The sequence below is a fragment of the Odontesthes bonariensis genome, chromosome 5 (assembly GCF_027942865.1).
Source record: "Odontesthes bonariensis isolate fOdoBon6 chromosome 5, fOdoBon6.hap1, whole genome shotgun sequence".
NCBI classification, from domain to species: Eukaryota; Metazoa; Chordata; class Actinopteri; order Atheriniformes; family Atherinopsidae; genus Odontesthes; species Odontesthes bonariensis.
The window spans coordinates 16,913,988-16,929,691 of record NC_134510.1 but is presented as its reverse complement, the minus strand read 5'-3'; the positions used below and the strand labels follow the sequence as shown (position 1 = coordinate 16,929,691).

The following is a 15,704-nucleotide window of genomic DNA, read 5'->3' as shown; positions in this document are numbered from 1 at the left end:
TAGATGCAATGATTCTAAAGACAGCAGCAATCTGTTTGTTATAAAGAAAAAATGACAGGACTAACATACAGTATGCAGGACCCAATCCCTCCAATGGGGAAATTCTCAAAACCCAATCCATTAGCAAACAACATGGGAAATCACTCAGCTGAAAAATGGGATCCAATCCACAAAAGTGACAAAATGGGGAGTCGGGGAGCTGAGCTGAATGGAATGAAATCCGTATTTTTCTAATTTAGATACCAAGCATCAAAGGCCAAAAAGCCTTGTGAGAAAGCATCGTGCGCTCAAGACAGGTACTTGTTAAAGCATCACACACGAGAGGATACCTCTCTGTTAGCAAAGTTAACTTCGTATAAGAAAATGTATGTTCATTCATTGCTGGACCGGTGATCTATCCAGGGAGTAGGCCACGTGTCGCACAGTGTTTGTTGGGTTGAGCTACTGAAGCGAACTATATTCATGTTGATGTTGACATTTTTAGAGGATTAAGAATAAAAAAACATAGGTTTTTCTTTTTTAACAGTAGTAAGGTCTACAGGATGAAACAGAAACCTTGATTGGATTTGGATAGTATTCAATTGTGTAGTATCTCAGAAAGCCGCGATGTCCCTTGTTTGGCAGGTGCAGCTGCACAGACAGGAAGTTTACTGCACTACATTTGAACATCATAGAGCAAAACTCAAAAGGAATTTAGCCTTTTTTGAAGTATACTAACTGCATAGAATTTGTGATTTAATTATTCAGGTTTTGAATTTCCAGAACGATGCAAAGATAAAATAAAAATGTCTTTGCAACCATCAGAATCGAACCTCAGTATTCATTTGTTTGTGCCTTCAAATAACACTTGTAAGCAAATATCAAGTCTAATTGAGCAGTTTCACCACATAATTATGCAATCTTTCCTCAGTGCAGCATCTTTCAGTTTTTTCCTCCATTATCAGGAACATCAAAAAAAAATTATTTCTAGTTTATGGAGGTAGTGAACCACTTCTGATGTGAAAGGGGAGTTAACGCCTCATAAATAATAGCAGACATTAAAGGCTCCATGCATTTTTAAAAGCCCCTCGACTTTCATTGAAAGTACTGAATGATAATGGTCCCTGACATCTAAACTCTTCACATTTGCACTCTGTTTGTTTTCCCATTAGTATAGGGCAGGAGAAAGCCAATTATTAAAACAGCAACTCTAAAGAGAAAGGAAAAAAGACAGAAGGTGGGATTTAAAAAAGGGAAAGAAGTATGGGGAAACAAAGAAAAAGTGCCATCTGGAGAGGAAGAGATGTCATAAGACTGATGGAGGAAAGGAAGATGTGAGAAATGTGGATATGGAGAGGAGGTAAGAACATAATCAACTAAAGCTAAAACTGAGAAAAGTGGTATGGAGAGGAAAAAGTTCAAAGAAAATTAATGGGCAAAGTAACAAGAAAACCTGAATAAGTCCTGATTGAGAGATAAATCAAGATTGTCTTTCTGTAAATAATGAAACAGGACAAGCCTATCATGCTAAGTCATCAAATCAAAGGAAATAAGGAATCATCCCTTTGTCATCAAGAAAAAGACACTTGTATTTTACCATGCTTTTAAATTAAGTTAACAGAGAAACTGTGCAGTATGTGCTGTTTATCTCAGTACAGAAACTGTTTCCCACTGGTGCCGACTTTTATACTCACAGTATGGAGGCAGAACGTGACTGAAAAACAAACACAGGGAAGAAAGTTCTACAACACAGTATAAATATATAACCTGTGATTAGTTGATTTCTACTTCAAACTGAAATGCCAAATTTGCCAAGCATCTCTATTCATTCAAGCTGTACTAAGACCTGAATTCACATCAATTATGTTGAGAAACATGCCACCCGACAATCAATAACTGACCACGCTATCAGACAATGACATATTTACTGCTGCTTCAGCGCTTTAGGCTCAGCAAGCTGCACAGAAGTATCCATTAAGCCCACCCACCCTCACCACCACCCCCACAAACACACACACACACACACACACACACACACACATACACACGCACACACGCACACACACACAATGAGCTTCTAAATTTCCGAGACACTGGATTCACTATAGTAAGAATGCATTATTTTACAGTTTAAGAACATATCATGACACTGCTGTAGACCTTTCTTGGGATATTTCTAATGAAGAAACTTAAGTAAGGACTTTAGGAGATTTTGCTTTATCTTAACCACAAAACAAAGCAAAAAAAATTGTCTTAATGCCAATGCAACAGTGACAAAACAAAAAAACAATACAAAAAAGACAGTGACATAAATCAACACTCCTTGGCTCTGGAGAGACATTTTTTTTACTCTATTAGATGGAAAAGCACAAAATGTGTGTCTGTGTGAGAGAGAATGTATTGTGGATTAGTGAAAATATTGGCAGTTTCTCTCCACTTTATTAAGTTGGAAAGAATCTGTGGTCAACATGCATCAGAACATAACCACATATAAACATGTCCAGATTCATAAAGTTGATCAAGTGGAAACCACTGGCAAAGACAGTATTGAATCTGATTCCATATGGAGGTCAGCCACTTGATGGGTATGAAAAGCACGAGTGTAGTTGGGCTCGTGCAATGCTCAATTCATAAAGCCATGGTTTCCACGTCGGCATGTTCTATTGTTAATTTGCATGCTGTCCGTAAAACAAGCTTTCATGTTCTTCTGCTCCTCGTCTTCTCTGTCTGACGTGTTGTTTTTCTGATTGGAGACTGATCTAGGTGCATGCCTATTGGTTTCCTCCAACTACAGACTGACCTGCTTAAACCTCAGAGACTGGTGCACATTTAAGAAAATTACATTGCACAGGGCTTGCACAGGAGCAGATGCTGAAACTTTGAACTTTAAAACCTTTACATCCAATAATTTATCTTTGGCCACTTGGGTGCAGCTCAACAAAGTGCAAATGCGGCATAAAGTGAGGTGGTCTGGAGCTTTGGTACAATATGCTCTTTGTGTTTATCACTACTGTATGAACACTCTCCTTTAGCATGCACAGAATCAGTTAATCCATTGTTAACCCAAAAATATGCAGTAGATGAGCTGTAAACCTATATATTGAGGAACTTTTACTTAATAATGAAAGTCTGATATACTTAAGTGCTTGTCAAACAAGTTCACACTGTACTGACTGAGCCTATCAGCAGCAGGTAAAATCTCTTGGCTTTATTGGGGAAAGAAAAAAACCTTATTAAGCTGCCAAAGTCATGGTCCTTAACACATGTCAAACAGCTGTGACTCAATGCCATATCATTTTGTGCTTACACACATCAAACTGGCATCATGGAACCAATTGAGTGACAACAGCATCATTGTTTAGAGTGGCATGTTCCACAATGTCAGCTTTCCTTAAACACATAGATAGTTTTGCCTTCGTGACTACCTCCTTTGTTGACTCAGGAGCACATAAGCAATAGATCCACTTCAACCCCTCATTCCCTTCTGTAGTTTTTCTCGACAGTGACGCACAACAGAAGCGCATAATTCTTGGCTTAAAAGTGATGTGTGAGAGGGCTTTCTTCTGTACATTTCAGGATACCAGAGTTGTATTCTTATATTCGGTGTCTGTGGTGATATTCCCATGCTGGTGCACCAGTAATGATGCATTTTCACATCAGCCAGAAATGCCTGGTTTGCTGGTCAGTATGTGGGCAGGGGTAGGCAACCACCTGACCTACTGTGCTACAAAGCATTTGTTACCAGGTTGCATGTTTGACATGTTTAAAACATTTGCTGGGATTTTTCAATGACACAGCTGAACAGTCTTTATCCAGGCTAATGCACACAGCTTCACTGGAACGTGTTTCTGGTGTGGTTCACCGGATGGGACCATCTAGTTGCAGGGAAACAAGCTTAGATTCAGTGGTAAGGTGTGAGGTGTAATGTTTTTGATCAGGTGAGGGAAATATGCTGTGTGTATATCATCAAAATATTTTTAGATGATACAATGGTGACATAAATACATCTACAGCAGATGAGAAATACATTTGAAAATGTGCATCTGTATTCGTATGCCTTTTTGTTTTGCATCTCTCCAATCACAGCATTCTTCTCCTCTTTCTTTGAGTCACTGTGTTAAAAAGGCAATAAGTTTTTTTGCTGTTTACTAACTGGACAATCAGAGCCAGATTGCTTGCTTCAGGGAATGTCTGTCTGTGTATGTACATGTGGCTCATGCATAAGCATGCCTCAATCTGTGTCATGTTCAGAGAAAGAAGTAATCACACAGATCTTCCCACCATGGGCGTCGCACCCATGGGGGATGGTGGTGTTTCGACACCCCCACTTTTACAGAAAGATGATTTCATCCCCCCCCCCCCCCCCCAACATTTTCCAAACCCGTTTGCCCCATGGCTGTATTATATTAACGATTTGCCCACCCTCGTAGTGCACCAACATAAAATGTGTTTTAAAGACCCTGTACCCTCTTTAGAATAATTACATCCTGATTTGAGCAGTGTAACTATTGTAGTTTCCATACAGGACCTAGTTTAGGGTGATCAAAATGCAAAAATGCAGTGCAATGGCCCTTTATGCCCATTTATTTAATTCGCGAATCGGATGCCAACTTCAGCGTCGTGTCTATGGGCTTGATGTGGCGCTCATGTGCCCCCCCTGGAACACCCCCACATTTAAAATCACTGCTCCACCCCTGCTTCCCACTAAATCAACTCTAGGAGGTCTAAAGAGTGGGAGGGAAGGAGAAAATAACAGAGATCAGATATGATACTGTATTACCAGTGACACTTGCGCTGCTTTGACTTCATACAAATGTTATGCGATGGGAGAAAAAAGTAAGGGTCTGTTTCAGCATAATAGCTGAAAGTGTGGAAGAGTTAGGAGTTTCCCAACTAAATCCACTGAACAGCTAACCCTGACAAAAGGGAATATATTTTGTGCACTAAATGTGAAGTGAACCTCAAATCAACCTGTACATGTAGGCCTATTTCATTTAGTCTATTGACACCAACCTGTCATGCCCGGAGGGGTTTTCAGAAATTTCCCGTTGAAATTTTGAATCACCACATCACACTTCTCTGTTGACTCCATCCTGTACAGAGAGAAAGAAAGTTGGACTTCAGGACAGTGGTCTCTTAATAGTGGAATCAAACAAGCCCAACAGGCTCAATAGGAATTTTAAAAAGTGAATGCACTGTGTACGGATATGAGTGCTGGCAGTACTGTCCCACTTTTTAGTTTCTGTAAACGCCTGCCTGTTAAAGCATCAGTGTTTGACTGCCTATGTATGTCTGTGAAAAATGCTTTAGGTAGGCCTGTGTGTGTCTGTGTGTTTGTGTTTCTATGGGGTTTCCTCTCCTTTGTCCCAGTTTAAAAGCTCCTTTCAGCCTGATCTGTTGTGTGTCATGTCCTCTTTGTCTGCTCCTATTCAGCTCCGTTCACCCAATCACAGCTCAATGACTAATTGCCTGCTTTGGCAAGCAAAAGCCAAAGTGTCAGCGCGTGTATGTGTGTGCGCAGAGAAAAATGGTGACTGAGTGTGTATCTGGGATGTGAGCACGCATGTCTCTGTGTGGGTCTTGAGTTTTCTTCATATAGTCAGTGACCCAGAATGTATCACTGACTGCATTCTAATCGCTGGCACACTCTATGATGAAACTGAGAAGACCACACACACTTACAGAGACTGAGGGGCCAAGGGTGTAGCTATGTGCAATTGTATCATTGGAGTTGAAAGTACCTCAGTTGTACATGGAAGTGAATAATCTCAGGGAGATACTGGAAGTTATTTTGTTTATCTTAAACAAGCATGCGGACCAGCTTGTGTCTTTATGAATTTGTGTGATTTTGTGCTCAGTATATATTGAAATGCATATTTCTATAACTATATGTCTATAGAATATTTAAATTAAATTAGTTTATGGCGTCAATGAAACTGGAACTATGACAGAATATACTCTTTCCCTCCAATTATGAGCCACAATTTACAACAAAAAAAGCAAGTCTTAAATTTTACACTTGACTTGATTGTGATAGCTACCACCAGGAGGATGCACTGCAGCATGAGTGTTCTGGAGAAAACTTCTAAACCTCTTTGAGCTACGATAATAATGATATCTATAATATCAAAATGCCTTACTTATTTGTCAGTTATGTTAATACTGTTAGAAAGTGCTTTATCAAATTAAATAAGACCAGGCAAGACAGACAAAAAGACGATAAACTACTAACATAATCTGAAGTATACGTGAAACTCTTTGGGTGAAGGTGTGTTTTCTCTGCGCACATACCTGGCGAAGCCGACTCCTCTGCTCAGGCCGTTAGCGTCCCTCAGTATCCGCGTGGAAATGACATGACCGAAGGGCTTCAGCATGTTCTCCAGCTCCTGTTCGTCCATTGACACCGGCAGGTTGGATATGTAAAGGTTGGTGGGATCCTGCTCCTGTTGCTGTGGAAAGACAATAAAAGAAGATTAACTTTACTATCAAATGTAAAAAGAAGATGCATAGTTTATTTTGAGAGAGTTGGACATTGATTGAAAACAATGGCTGCGATTGGGTTGTGATGATTCCCGAATCTGAAAAAAAAAATTGGCAAAATGTGTGTAAACAATCCTACTTGTAAATGACTAAATTATTTACAAGTAGCATTAATTTGAACTATTCTTGGAAACATATATCTCATATAATATGAACACGCATTTTACTGAGCTCAAAAGATCTTTTAAAATTCATGAAAGTGGATTCTCTAAATAAAGCTTAAAGCATGCAAATGCATGTAAGGGTACACTATTTCCTACATCAAGCTGCAAACGTTCTGGATTAAACTTGAGAGGCAAATTCTTGTCTCCTCTTAAGAGGAATGAACATTTCTTTGAAAAGGCATTGCACCCCCTCTATGCTCAGAAGCAATAAGGAAAACCCCTCCGAAGTCATAGATGTTAAGAAAATGACATCAAATCTTTCCATGGGAATGAAGAAGTCACCTTGTTTGCCACACAGTTAGTTAGACAAATATACTTATTATATTATTTTAATTCTGTCTGGTTACACTCCATTCCAATGATCCACTGCAGGAGACCAACGTCTGTGTGTGTGGTGTTTGCAAATTAAAGAGGTACGGATGCAGGAAAGGGTGTGACTGTGGGTGATCTATTCTAAAGAGCCAGCTACAGAGAAAGAAGCATAGTTAATGCATGTTCCATGAATCAAAAAGACTTTTTCAAGCAGTTATTTCAGAATTTTATGAAAGCTATTTGGATACACAGACCCCTAGAGTGCCGCTGTGGTTGCTGTAAATGATTCTGTGATGTTTCATAAACGTTCACGGCTGTGTTTCTCCCTGGTATAGTAATGATGCTTATGTATTTATCATAAGCTTCACATTTAATAACTTTGCAAATCTTGATGGTAGGGTAGATGTATCACTGCTAGGAGGCTTCTTGAAAATACTACACATTTGAGTGTTTAAATTACGGCATTATACATTTCATTTTGACCGGTGCCCAGATGTGTCAGAAAAGCCCACATTTTATCACACTTCCTCACCACTGCTAATACATTTCCTCCCTCTGTTGACCAAGAATTTTTCTTATACACTAATATGTATATATCCTGTCCTAAGTTGTATATATAAGATGTTAAGTTTGATTACAGGAATAGGGGAAATATAAATATGTGTGCACATGTGTATATGTGTGTGATTCTTGCTGGGTGAATAGTTGTGTGTCTTTGTGATGTAAAAAGCTGTCTCATGGGGCTCACTACAAACCTTAATATTTCCTTCATCCATTACTGATTTTCCTATGCATTTACCTGCGATGTCTGAAGAGTAGAAGCACCAGTCCTGCAAGACTGTGACCAAAGCAATCTATGTAATAAGTGATTTAGAATAGGCAGAACAGCTCCGCTGAAGTAGTCTGAAATATTTGACCTTTCGTCATGAATTCCAAATATCTCTCTGTGTCAGCGAGGATTTTCCTTTGCCAGAAAGTCCATTATAGAGGGTGGCATAGTTGTCTTTCCACATAGGGCGACTGGCTTTGGATATTATCTTTAACATTTGCGTGCACGCTTGTGTGCGCTTACATTCATGAAAGAGAAGGGAGATGAAAGCAGTGACATCAAAGCCAAAGAATGTAACAGCTGTGGGATCTGCTATTGGTCTTAGATTTATCTCCATGAAAGAGCTACGTCACTGAAAGTCTTCTGCTTGCTTCAGATCTGGGTAAACTAAAGTTGAGCATCGCCACATTTTAGAACAGACCTTATCTAAATGTGTTGGGGGGATTAGAACCAGTGTTTCATGTCAGTCAGGTGGACAGATTGACTTAAAAAAAAGGTTTAATGGTTGTTATTGTTCATTCCATTCAGAAAGGATCGAAGCGTCCCTAATATATCGCTTTCTTAATATCTTAAGATCTCTAAAGAAAATTCAACAGAAACAAAAGAAAACAAAAGAGCATAGCTTAACAGTTAAAGATTGCTACTGCTTAATGTCAGCAGCAGAAAAACCTTCTGGTACCATTTTTTCACCATTCTGTCCAAAATCCAGAGCTGTTCATTTCGTCCCCTATTATTAAAATGAAGCAAATTCGGAAGGGATAATGTCAAACATGAGCAGAAATAATTGCTACAGTAAAGGAGAAACCTGTTTCAAATTTCAGTTAGGTACAAACCAAATCCATTCTTTAATGACTTTGTGTTTTATCCACACTTAAAATGAAAAAATAAAATATTTTTTTATTATAAAAGCCTACAGACATGTGTCTGACAATACAATTAGAGTCCTGGTTATCCTCCCATGAGACTGTTTATTCCAAGTGATAAGCTTTCAGCACAGTCGTTCAGAAGTATTGGGTAACAACATTGTATTAGGTCCTTGGTTGACAAATAATGGATTTCTATACTGCTGTAAAAAAACTTTTGAATTAGAGAGAGAAACTTTCAGGCTCTTAATAATGTAGATACTCCACATGAGAAGACTTAGCAGTGAAATAAAGTCTAAAGGCTAAAGTTAGAGAAGGTACCACCATACACCAAAATCCCTGGAGAAAGTCAAACACCTCAACTTGCCATGTCCCACTGTTGAAAGTCTGTTAGCTCCAAATTAGCTACAGAATTAATGCCGCACCCCACTCTTACTGTGGCTAGTGCGACAGAATCCTAACACCCTTGTTTACAAGCCACGGAAGAGAGTAAAATGGTGAAACAAAAGATTTCCTATCACTGTTGACTATGTGGTTAAAAGTTCATTTCATCCAATAACAATATACTTTAAACAAAATCTCATCGTGGTCGTCCAGTTTCAGGAAAAAAAGCTTTCCACACATATATTTCTGCACTGCTCCCTCCACTGTCCTCCTGTAACAAGGGAAAAGAATGCTGACTTGAACAAATAAGCAGGATACCATAATCTTTTCCCTGCCTCTCTGGATGCTGATTGGAATGAATGTCTGTGCTGTTAGGTCTATTCTGCTACCTGCCTGAAAACAATTTTTGCAGTATCATTTACAGGAAATCAAGAGTAAGATGAGTAGAAAATCAACAGGGGCATTGTGGTGGGTAATTGAAAACGCTTCACATTTCATGACACCACCTTTAGACACAATTTGATTAAAGCCAATTTATTTGCAGTACAGCTGGTACATGAACTAAAGCTCTTTGGAGCATTTATCATGTAAAGGAACTCTGCTCGACTTTGCTTAAAGTTGCAGCAGTATGTGGCAAAGTTATCACAGCGATCTCTCACTCTGCGTGTTGCAAATGACTCACCCGACTCGCTGATTCTCTGACTCTGTCCCTTTGTCACCCTGCATCTCTCTTTGCAACATCTGTCATGAGCTGGAAACAGCTTCACACCAACTGTGCCTCTCCCTTAACTGCGTAGCCTTCCTGCCAGCCAGTCAGCTTGTGTTTTCAGCCTCATTAAATCTCATTGCTTCATCATTATAGCAGGTCTGTGCCTCTTATCCTGCCACTTTCTGGTTACCATGCAATGCAACAACACCTGCAGAAGATATAGAGGGTAAAGCGAGGGCAAAGCAGTGGTTGAATACCTGTGGAAACTGCCACATCAGTCTGTATGCTAGCATGCATGGATTGAGACACTAGAGACACTAAGACACTACTTGAATGTCACTTTTCTTTACAATTCTACTTGAATAGAAACACTTCACATAAGAAATGACTCTTTGCAGCCTCTCATAGCCCTCATAGGACTGAGAAGGTATGGATGGAAAGATGCCGGAAACCTAAGCGCGCACACTGGTTGAAAAATGAAAAAAACAAATGGCATAGCACTGATTAAGCAGTAGTATCTGACTATGGGAAGAAGCCATTACAATATTTCCAACTTCATATAATCTTGCTCATTTCCTCATTTAATACATCTACTCTTACCTATCCTTTGGCTTCCATTGGCCCACTCTCTTTTATGCTCCGACTTCCTGCGGTCTTAAATTCCCCCACCCCCTCCTATCCTTTCCTCTTTTCCCTACTTGTCATTCACCCCTTGTCTCTGTAAGATTAAAACCTAATCTCCTTTAATGGCAGCTTTGCTGTCTAATACACTATCTGAATGCTTAGTTAATATTTAAAGAGGAGAAATTTTCCTTTTCTCTCCCTTCTCATTCTCTTCCTAACCTTTGAGCCGCCGTCCTCTTCTCCCTCCTGCTTGTCTTCACACTACCCTCATCTTTATTTTCCTTCATTTCCATTCATCACTCACGACAACCACTTTCTCCGTCTGCATTGCTGCCTTTCTATATATCACGATTTCTCAAGCCAAGTTCTAATCTTTCGTAATGGTTGTCTGGGTGTCTAAACACTCTTTAACTGATTAATCAGTTAAAGAACACATCATAAATACTTTATGAATCCTAAACCCTGAAATCCCCGGGGTTTCATTAAACATGGGGATATACACTTTATCCCCATTTTCATGATGACTTGAAGGTTGGTGAAATCAACACTGATTACCTTATCATTCAGTCTTTGGTCAGTTAATATTATCACGCTGGTAGTGGTGTTTAGATGCTGTTTCTGCTTCAAATGTACTTGTGTTTGTGACATCCAGCAAGACTTTCAATGTTTCCTCAGCACTTGCACCATATTTGTATCTTTAGGAGATGGGGTGGGACTTTTTACCAAGTAACCAAGAAAAAGAAGATTTTTCTAAGTTGGAGACTTGAATCTATTAACCTATTTTAAAGGACCTCATCCATTTATTCAACTACAGTGGATACATGACAGCATTGTTATACATGCAAGGAAAAAAAGAAAAGCAACATAAAAGAAGTGGAGCTGCTATGAGACGGGAGTCTGGATATATTTGCTTGAAGAGGGTACAAATGAAAAATGTTTTATATGTGCAATGTGTCAAATGTGTAATAGGGCAGTGCCAAGAGGTTATGTCATGGGCAAATTAAAAGAGGCACGTGTTCTGGCCTTAAGCATCCAAGAAACTGGTCAACAAAACTTTTGAGCGAGTTGTAACATTTCAATCCGAGTGCTAAATATTGTCATATCCATCTACACAAAAAAGATTGCTAAAACTGTGTCCAAACACATATTAAAAAGAATACATAAAACCCTCACAAAACTGCTGTTGATGTGTGAAGGCGGAGTACAAAGTAGATATGTCTGTATACAATGCCATTCTAGCCAGCTGCACAGGAAATGGATGACCTCCCAGTCACACACATCTAAACACAACACCCACTATCACTCAGAGTTGTGTTCATCTACCTACATGTGCATTTCTTCATGTAAATATTGCTGCATTTGAGTCCCAGCTTGTTATTTTCTCTGTACATTTGTATTTTGAACATCTCCAGTGATTGGGACTTTACACAAGAGTAGCCTGGAGTTTATCAATGCTCTCACACGTCTCCATCCTCGTGTTCTTCACCAGACTTTTTTTCATGTATTTAACTGGCTACAAAGGTTTTAAGGACGGCCCAAAAATAATCAAATGGTCAAAAGATTTTTTTCCACTCAGAGTCTCCAGCTGCAGTGAAATTGGCAAAGAAAATGACTCAAATAAATGCTATCATTCTTATCTAAGTGAGAGACAGTGTTTCAATGCTTAACCCAATTTCAAGATGGGCAGTAAATTTCCTCACTCTCGGGCTTCAAACAAATAAAACTAGTTTAAAGCAACAAGAGAGGCCTTTCAAGTTAACGGGGAGATGACACAACACGATTAGTTATCACATCATAGTCACATGCAGTTTTAAAGCAGCTTAAACATAGATTAACACATTTCCTTCTTTCCTTACTTTTGCACTACTCTTGACTGTCCCCTTTTGCTCATCGCATTGCATTTTCAACATGGCTTCTACCCTTCTCCTCCCATCTTTCTCATTTTTCACTCACACTGTCTCTACTGCATATTAAAAGGCCAGTAATTCATCACAGAGTCCGAGCAGAGAGCAGTCCTTGCTTCACATCAGTCTGCAGGCTACTCGTCTTCCAGCCGTCCAGAGCTGGGAATCAATCACCCAATCCTTGGTTGCTGAAACCATCCAAGAGTGTCAGATGCAGATATAAGGGAGAGAAAGTGAGGTATGCACACAGGGAGAAAGGAAGAAAGAGTGGAGGAGGAGATGCAGACAGAGAAGCCCGAGTTGAATTAAATAAACATTTCCTTGACTGAATACAGATCAAGGGACCTCAAAAGTTAAGCAATTCAATCTCCCCTGGGTGTAATTTGAAATGAAAAAGTGTTGTGTTGATTAGTGTTCGTGTTGATGCTGAGACTAAACAACACTCAGGCCTGATTGTAATGTTACATGTCGTGTTGTTGATGTAGTTGTTTATTCTTCAAAGTGACCACACAAATGTAACCAGCTGAGGTGAAGTGGTATCATTTCCTGTGGTTATGTGGTTGTTGTTCCTTCTTTTGGCCCCATCATGAATCCTTTCCAACCTTAGAGCACAATGTGGAATTTAGACTGACTGAAAAACTGTAAAGAGAGTCTTATTTTGTGGGGATCCAAAAGAAATAAGGCTATGACCCAAGTTTAAGATTCCAATTTTGAATTTTGGCTAAAGTAAAATGCCTGATCTTCCTTTGTGCGAAGCCAAAAAAATACACTTTGGAAGAGATATGAAACAAAATATAAAGCACATGTTTTGAGCCTTAGATGCATGAGTTCCGTATATTAGATTGAAGTTTTCAGAGTCTTAGACTGGGGGCCTCTTTTCGGTTTAGAGAAAACATGCCCTCAACCACCAGTTTACTCAATTGGTTTTGCTCAATTCCAGGATGCATATGGGATCACAACTGTGTAACATGATCCCATATACATGCAGCAATTGAGCCAAAAGAGCCAAATATTTCTGTTTGCATGAGTCCAGGCAAAATAGTTAAGAACAGTCTGTCTGAAGGCATTTATTACATTCTTACTCTGAAGAGGTTAAATTCCAGTTAAATCCTTAAAGCTACTCCATCTCTGAACTTATTTTCAAACAAATCACATATATTTTGGCTTATCTATATGATATTCTTTTGATAACTAATCTTATAACTAGAGTAGTATTTTTTTTTCTATTCAATTCAACCAGCCTCTCTTATGATTGGAGGTCCCCTAGGGATGACTGCCTTTCACTTTGAAAACCGGTGGATTAAACCATCAAGACCCAACTTGGAAAACCCATGCCAAAGGACTGCAAGACATATAACCCATGCACAGCCATTCCTCACACAAACGCCCCCTTATAACAGATGTAATGTCTTAAAACATCAGTTTGTACAGTGCTGTAATCCTTCTCTCTTCAGCTCTCTTGCTTTTCTTTCTCCCCTCTTCTGTAGTATTGAATGCTGTAATCAAGGCTAATGGGACTCAGCTGCTGGCCAGTCTAATTACCTGGAATGCAGACGGATGATCTTTGAGACAGGCCAACACAGAAACACACAAAGTTGTGCTTTCATCACTGAGGGAAACATCTCATTGACTTGCATTCGTTTTCTTGAGACTCATACACAGATTGTAACAAATACATTGCTTTACCTGGCACTAAACTCCAACTAAAACCAGGTCTTTGTAGAATTCAAAAGCCTGCCTTATGGTTTTTCTTTTTGTCCAAAAGTGAAACAAGTCCCCATAAAGATTCGTGTGAGGTACAGGAACATACTAAATCACGCACACGCGTCATATTATTTTTCTTTCAAGCACCTGCAACTTAAATAAGCATAAGTGAGGCAGCATGTGCTTGTATTATGTGTTTTTTGTGGCTTAACACAATAAACTGAGTTTGTGTGCATGCATTTGTAAAAGGTAAATGAAGCACAAATATAGTTTCTGTTCCCTCTCAATTTGGAAGAAGTCCCAGTAAACAGCTTAACAGAGAAAATCACGTTTCTAGACTCATGCAAATCTTTACCAGTCTTGATCTGTTTTTAATACCTGGATTTTTCCAGTTATTTTCACCCCGGCCATATTTTTTTCATCACATCCAGTGATGTTGCGTGCTTCTATCCAAACTCTCACCGATCTGACATAGTATAACTTCCTTAAGAAGGTGAGGGAAATAGAGGAAGGAAATTTTTAAAACAACAATAGGAGACAAAGTGAAATAACTGAGTTTAAATTCAAAACTTCCTTTTTAAAGAAATGTGTTTCTAATGGCAAGGAAATGATAAAAAATAAAAAAGAGCAGCTCATAAACACCCCTAAAATCCCCACAGAATGCAATATACAATGAAAATATCGGCAACTTGTTACTGTTAAGAGTACAGATAAGGAATACAGAGGTGCTGCTCGGAATACAAAACACTCACACAACACAGACCGCCACTCTCACAGGATAATAATAGTGCCGACCATTCACAGATTTGATTTGTGGATGTTAAAGAATAATAGAAAAATGTTGGGACTTGAAGGTTCATGAAAAGAGGTTTTGAAACAAATCTTTTGTAAGTCTGACAAATGCGTCTCAGTGCCATTTGAGGTCACATCAGTCTGATGTCAGTGTCTGCCTGAGGAGACAGACGGCTTCAGGGAAAGCCTCGTTCTAAATGATTTATGGGCTCTGGAACCAAGGAGGGGAGTAGTCTGTGACACTGCAGGTACACACCTTGTTAAGGTCTTTGAAGGAAAGTGTGTGTGTGTGTGTGTGTGTGTGTGTGTGTGTGTGTGTGTGTGTGTATGTGTGTGTCTACGCGCAGGCTTGTGTATGTCAGTCTGTATTTGAAGCTGCAGCCTTACTGTGATGAGGATTTCATGCCAGTTCAGAGGGACTCATTAATGATGGCAGCTACACAGAGACACGCTTACATATGAAAAACGAAACAAAAAAAACACACACTCCCTTAATCAGTGGTGTCACGCTGTCTGATGATGATCAAGGCTGGAGTAAGGGAGCAGGAAGTGATAGATAAATAGAAATTAAGGTGATGAGAAAAGGAGATTAGGCAGAGATAATAGCAAATGCGCAGTAATATTAAACCTAACATGATGCAATGACAGGTGGACTTAAATATGAAAACAGAAAACAGAAATAAACATAGTTATTCTCAAGGAAATTAAAAAGAGACCACAAAAGATCCAAATGTTCTGTGCAAAACAGAGTTTTATGAGCTGTTAAAATGTTTGCAGTTGTTACTGATTTGGCAAACTTGTAAAACTTAGAGGAGAGTTCCACCTTTCATAGAGTCATATGGCTGCTTAAAGTACTAATTTGTTATAATCAAAACATACTCATGTTTCAACTGGAACAAT

The 15,704-nt window shown here is 39.1% G+C and overlaps 1 protein-coding gene across 3 annotated transcripts in view; it reads right to left on the bottom strand.

Annotated features, from left to right (window-relative positions):
• Positions 1 to 15,704, bottom strand: part of LOC142379799 (RNA-binding motif, single-stranded-interacting protein 3-like) — a 138,799-nt gene that overhangs the window by 34,306 nt on the left and 88,789 nt on the right. For all 3 annotated transcript variants that reach the window (XM_075465074.1, XM_075465072.1, XM_075465075.1), the window contains 2 exons: positions 6,271 to 6,428; positions 4,993 to 5,072 (listed from right to left, as the gene is read on the bottom strand). In XM_075465074.1, the coding sequence (XP_075321189.1) occupies positions 4,993 to 5,072; positions 6,271 to 6,428 (238 nt within the window). The remainder of the gene's footprint in view (positions 1 to 4,992; positions 5,073 to 6,270; positions 6,429 to 15,704) is intronic.